Source organism: Lagenorhynchus albirostris, chromosome 14 (assembly GCF_949774975.1).
Source record: "Lagenorhynchus albirostris chromosome 14, mLagAlb1.1, whole genome shotgun sequence".
In the NCBI taxonomy this organism is placed as follows: domain Eukaryota; kingdom Metazoa; phylum Chordata; class Mammalia; order Artiodactyla; family Delphinidae; genus Lagenorhynchus; species Lagenorhynchus albirostris.
In genome coordinates, this window is record NC_083108.1 from 67,841,025 (window position 1) to 67,847,546 (window position 6,522).

Here is a 6,522-nt window from a genome sequence, read left to right on the forward strand (position 1 = left end):
AGGGAGCCTTCAACCCACCGTGCTGCTTCCGGAAGGAAGCCTTCAACCACCAGCCTTCAACCCACCGTGCTGCTTCCGGAAGGAAGCCTTCAACCACCAGCCTTCAACCCACCGTGCTGCTTCCGGAAGGAAGCCTTCAACCCACCGTGCTGCTTCCGGAAGGAAGCCTTCAACCCACCGTGCTGCTTCCGGAAGGAAGCCTTCAACCCACCGTGCTGCTTCCGGAAGGAAGCCTTCAACCCACCGTGCTGCTTCCGGAAGGAAGCCTTCAACCACCAGCCTTCAACCCACCGTGCTGCTTCCGGAAGGGAGCCTTCAACCCACCGTGCTGCTTCCGGAAGGGAGCCTTCAACCACCAGCCTTCAACCCACCGTGCTGCTTCCGGAAGGGAGCCTTCAACCCACCGTGCTGCTTCCGGAAGGAAGCCTTCAACCCACCGTGCTGCTTCCGGAAGGGAGCCTTCAACCCACCGTGCTGCTTCCGGAAGGAAGCCTTCAACCCACCGTGCTGCTTCCGGAAGGAAGCCTTCAACCCACCGTGCTGCTTCCGGAAGGGAGCCTTCAACCCACCGTGCTGCTTCCGGAAGGGAGCCTTCAACCCACCGTGCTGCTTCCGGAAGGAAGCCTTCAACCACCAGCCTTCAACCCACCGTGCTGCTTCCGGAAGGAAGCCTTCAACCCACCGTGCTGCTTCCGGAAGGAAGCCTTCAACCCACCGTGCTGCTTCCGGAAGGGAGCCTTCAACCCACCGTGCTGCTTCCGGAAGGGAGCCTTCAACCCACCGTGCTGCTTCCGGAAGGAAGCCTTCAACCACCAGCCTTCAACCCACCGTGCTGCTTCCGGAAGGAAGCCTTCAACCCACCGTGCTGCTTCCGGAAGGAAGCCTTCAACCCACCGTGCTGCTTCCGGAAGGGAGCCTTCAACCCACCGTGCTGCTTCCGGAAGGAAGCCTTCAACCCACCGTGCTGCTTCCGGAAGGGAGCCTTCAACCCACCGTGCTGCTTCCGGAAGGAAGCCTTCAACCACCAGCCTTCAACCCACCGTGCTGCTTCCGGAAGGAAGCCTTCAACCCACCGTGCTGCTTCCGGAAGGAAGCCTTCAACCCACCGTGCTGCTTCCGGAAGGAAGCCTTCAACCCACCGTGCTGCTTCCGGAAGGGAGCCTTCAACCCACCGTGCTGCTTCCGGAAGGGAGCCTTCAGCCCACCGTGCTGCTTCCGGAAGGGAGCCTTCAACCCACCGTGCTGCTTCCGGAAGGAAGCCTTCAACCCACCGTGCTGCTTCCGGAAGGGAGCCTTCAACCCACCGTGCTGCTTCCGGAAGGAAGCCTTCAACCACCAGCCTTCAACCCACCGTGCTGCTTCCGGAAGGAAGCCTTCAACCCACCGTGCTGCTTCCGGAAGGAAGCCTTCAACCCACCGTGCTGCTTCCGGAAGGAAGCCTTCAACCCACCGTGCTGCTTCCGGAAGGGAGCCAGGAAGAAATGTGCCAGCTGCCTTCCTAGCTTATTTTATTTAAAAAACGTTTTGAATTGAGGTGAAATCCACATGGCACGGAACTAACTGTTTTAAAGTGAACACTTCAGTGGCTTTTAGTACATTCACAAGGTCCTGCAACCATCACATCTATCTAGTTCCAGAACATTCGCATCGTTCCAAAATTAGCCATCAACAGTTCACTCTCCAGGAGTTCCCTGGTGGTCCAGTGGTTGGGACTCGGCACTTCCACTGCCGTAGCCCGGGTTCAATCCCTGGTCGGGGAACTAAGATCGCACAAGCTCATCTCTGCCCCAGCATCCACTAATCTACATTCTGCTTCTTTGGATTTTCTTATTTAGCACATTTCATATAAACGGAACGGTACAATCGGTGTCCTTTTGTGTCTGGCTTCTTTCACTCAGCATACTGCTTTCAAGATTCATCCACACTGCTGCATGTGTCAGTACTTCATTCTTTTCTTATGGCTGCAGAGTAGTCCATTGTATAGATGGACCACATTGTGTTTATCTATTTATCCGTTGATGGACCTTTGAGTTATTTCCATGTTTTGGTGATTGTGAATAATGCTGCTATGAACATGTGTGGACAAGAATTGTTTGAATACCTGTTTTCAGTTCTTTTGGTTATATATCTAGGAGTGGAATTGCTGGGTCATATGGTGATTCCATGTTTAACTTCTTGAGGACCTGCCAAACTGCCTTATTGTCTTACTGTGCAGACCTTAATGGTGCCTTTAGAGGAATCGCATTGGTGTCCTGAAACCTGTCTACCATCAATGTCCTATCCATTTCTATCTGAGAGTTAGCAGGGAGACCTGGAATCAGGTACTAGCTCTTTAGTGATGAGATACTACTAGAAGGACTATGGAAGGAGAGACCAGTGTGGTAGTGGACAGGGCTGGAAGGTCAAGATTGTGGATTCATTCATTCATTCAGCCATCCATTCATTTACTAATTCATTGGTAAAACATTTACCTAGCACCCACCATATGCCAGGCTCTGTGCTGGGCTCTAGGGAGAGATGAATAAGACAGATTACATGCTCGCAAGGGGATCACAATCTGGGGGTGGGCAAAACATTCACATAAATAAGCAGTTAGGAAAGAGCATAATACAGTCCCACATGGAGGCTGTTTAAGGTATTGGGGAAGGAGCTGCCTAGGAGGACCAGGCAAGTCTTGACAGACGGGCACCTCTTTAGGCTGGGGATTGAAAGATGCGTAGGAGTTCATCCTGAGGCCAAGGCAGGGAGGGACACTCCAGGCCTAGGGAACAGCATGAACCAAGTTGTGGAATTTGCAGTTATGGTGAGTCTTAGGTGTGCCTGGGCACAAGGTAAATCTGGTGGAAATATTACTGAAATGGTTGGTATGTGTTTATAAAATAACCAAAGCTTATTAATAATATGCTAAGGAGTTTGAGTTTTAATCTGGAGGTGGTGGGGAGTCATCAGAAGATTTAAACCCGAGTGATTAGGGGCAGTAAATGTAGCTTTCATTTCCCCGTCTATAAAATGGAAGCATTTTAGTAGCTTGCATCTGTCAGGATAAACTGGGCTATGTTGCAGTAACAAATATCCCCCCAATCTCAATGGTATGAAACAATGTTTTTCTCTGGCTCACACTATATGTCCATCGCAGCTTGGCTGGGGGATCTGCTACACATTTCCATTATCTGTAGCTTAGAACCTTGATGGGTGGAGCAGTCACCTTCTGGAGCATGGCTGGCCGCAGTGGCAGAAGGAAGAAAGAGGGGAGAATCTCAGTCCCAAAGCTACTATGCAGGAAATATATGACATATGACATTGAAGCCAGTCCCAAGCCAACTGTCTCTAAGTGGGCAGGGAAGCACAGCCCTACCATGAGGAGGAAAACAAGACATATGAGGTGGGCGACGTGAGTGACCACCACATAGGTCCTCTCTGAGTTCCTTCCTCATTTATGAAACAGAAATTTTGCTCAGGGATGTTCACCACAGCACTGGTTGCAATAGCCTAAAACTGGAAGCAACCAACATGTCCATCAATGGGCGATTAATTAACTGTTGCTACAGGAACACTTTGTAGTATCACGTAGCCATTTAGAAAGAAAATTAGGCAAACTTTTATTTGCTAAAATGAAAAACAATGCCACAAATATTTTGTTAAATTAAAGAAGTCACTCCAAGGTATAGAACATAGTGTCTGGTATGATCCAACTCATTAAAAAAATATATATATATGTATGTATGTATGTGTGTGTGTGTGTGTGTATATATATATATATATATATATATATATATATATATATATATGATTTCCAGGAAGATAATGCAATAAATAGTTAACATTAATTAGCTCCGAGGATAAGGACTGGGGCAGGGACTCTGCTGTTCTGTTCAATTCTATATCCCCAGAGCTCAGCACATAGTAGGTGCTCAAAAATATGTCTCAGAGAGATGAATTAATATTTCTAAGGAGAAGGAATTTGACCTTTTAGTTTTATGGACTTCTGAGCAGTCAGAATTTTTTTAAATCTTATGTGAACATAAAACACAGAATGTGATTTTTTTCTCTTTTTTTTAAAAGAAAATGGGGTAATTCCATTTTCTGATCTTCCTCTCCCATCTGCTGCCATGAAGAAGACAAAGACTTGGGGTCACATTTCTCTGAACACGCACAAAGAGCAGTAAATAAGTGTAGCTCTTGAAAAATCCGGGGGAAAACTGCCGTTTCAGTCTTATATATATTAAAAAAAAAAACCCAAGAAACAAACGAGGGTGTTCCTGCTAGCCGATCCTCGTGCTGCGGTGATATTCGTCTTGGAAGGCGCTCAACAAGGCCTCCCTCGTCTGCCTCCCAGGATGAGCCTGCCAGGGGAGATGGATCGCTCCTGAGGTCCCCCTGCAGCCCGCACTACATGAGGGTTCAATTACGGAATCCATTCCTACATTCCCGCCACCGAATAGCGCCGGGCATCTGTGCGACCCTCCACCAGGATCTGCAGCCCGCCGTGCGGAGGAAGCAATATATTTTTAAAAAATCTTATGTCTTTTAATTGCTTATGGACTGATTTCTTGCCTGCCACCCCCTTCCCTCACCCACCCCATCCCCCCAACATCAGAACCTCGCTTCCCTGCAAGAATAATGTTCTTGCTGGGAAACAGCTCAGCTTCACTGAATCATGGGAATGAGTGTAACTAACTGCAGGGAGCAGTGAGGTGGGGGTCTCTCTGGGGGGGATGTTGGGAGATGGGAGCTGATGGCCAGTGGTGCCGTGACCTCCATCCTCTCAAAGGTGGAAAGACCTTGCTCCGTACCATGAAGCCTTGTCATTTTGTCCAGACAGTCTGGGTTCCAACGCAGACTCTGCCCATCCACAGCGGTTGCAAGCCTTGGCAGAATGACTCCACTGCTCTGGCCTCACTTTGCTCATCTGAAAAATGGGCGTGAATAATAGCAGCTCCCTCATAGGCTGTTGTGAGCATTTAAGGACATAGGGATTGTAAAATAAGTGTTGAAGTGTGTTTATTTCAAGGCATACTTTTATTTCATTGTAAAATGACTTTGGGATAGACTGGCCAGAGATGGAAGAAATCAAGGACCCCATTTTAGAAGATTTATATTCAGAAAGCCAGCTCTCTCTCTCTCCCAAGTCTGACGGATGAGCTTCCGAAAGTGGAAGTAATACTGGGTGAATGACCTCAAAAGTTCTTCCTAAAACTTACATTTAAGTGGAAATAGAGAAAATGAACATTTACTGAGGGTCCATGTGCCAGGTACAGTGCAACTGGCGGTGTATCAGGGGCTGCAAACCACCCATCTGTTTTGGTAGGATCTGTGGGCTAAAAATAATTTTTTACATTTCTAAATCATTGAAAAAACATCAAAAGAAGAATACTATTCTGTGACACATGAAAATTATCTGAAATTCAAATTTCAGTGTCCAGAAATAAAGTTTTATTGGCACACAGCCACACCCATTCGCTCACATTTTGTCTCAGGCTGGTTTGATGCCACAACGGCAGCACTGAGTAGTTGCAACAGAGACCATCTGGCCTGCAAAGCCGAAAATATTTAATATCTGGCCCTTTACAGAAAACGTTTGCTGACCTCTGGTATCTATCACGGCACTGAGGGCTCAAGGTAACTCTGTGAGGCTCGTTATTATTGACCCATTTTATGGGTGAATAAATTGAGGCTTTGAGAAAGTAAGTGATTTGGTGCCAGGGTTGTGGGAAAGGTGGTTATTGAGTGACATTATTGTTATACCCATTCTGTGAATGAGGAGACCGGGGCCTGCAGAAGATAGAGCAACTTGCTCAAGGCTAACAGTGAGTAAAATAAGGGCAATGTTGGCACCAGAATCTTGCTCTTAAGACTGGGGCCATTTTTCTTTGCTCCTGCCTTTCTTCCACGGGACTTAAAGGTGACTCTCCCAGAGTAGCTGGGAGGGGCTGTCACTGACGGCTGATCCTGCCTCTGGGAGGACACAAGCCCCTTCAAGCTGGGGACTGAAGCAGGGCTGCTGATGGATTGGGAGCTGGTGGTGGTGCTGGGCCAGGCTTCCAGGAGGGCGAGCGGGGAGAGGAGAGTTGGAGTTGCGTGTTTCCTTTCCAGTTTCCTCCTTGGACCTGCCATATCTCTGCCCATTGTTCCAGCAAGGGAAGCAGGTATAACTGGGCTGCATAGAACATGCGCTCTTGTCACCACTTGGTAAATAGCTAATCCCTTGTGTCATAAGTCACATTCTCCAAACACAGGCTCTAAAAAGACAACTCTCCTGGGAGGAATCACACTATATTTTGACCTTAAAATGCTTTTCATCTGGGGTAGTCCTAGATGCCCATGTAGAGGGACTTGGCCTTCCCCCCCGCCCCATCCCCCTCACATTGAGATTGATGTGCAGAGACAGAGAATGCAGCAAACTTCTATTTCCAAGCATACATATAGCAAAGGGAATCCATGAGAGGTACAGGTCCTGGTGTCAGACAGACAGGGTATGAGTGTGGACCCTGCCTATGAGCCATTGACCGTCACCTCCTTAGC

At 48.3% G+C, this 6,522-nt stretch overlaps 1 protein-coding gene across 1 annotated transcript in view; it reads left to right on the forward strand.

The window, feature by feature from the left end:
• Positions 1–6,438: 6,438 nt before the first annotated feature.
• LOC132532243 (guanine nucleotide exchange factor subunit RIC1-like) overlaps positions 6,439–6,522 on the forward strand; it is a gene marked incomplete at its 3' end in the record, with an annotated part of 2,438 nt that continues 2,354 nt past the window's right edge. Inside the window, exon 1 of the mRNA XM_060170527.1 lies at positions 6,439–6,445. Within this exon, the coding sequence (XP_060026510.1) occupies positions 6,439–6,445 (7 nt within the window). The remainder of the gene's footprint in view (positions 6,446–6,522) is intronic.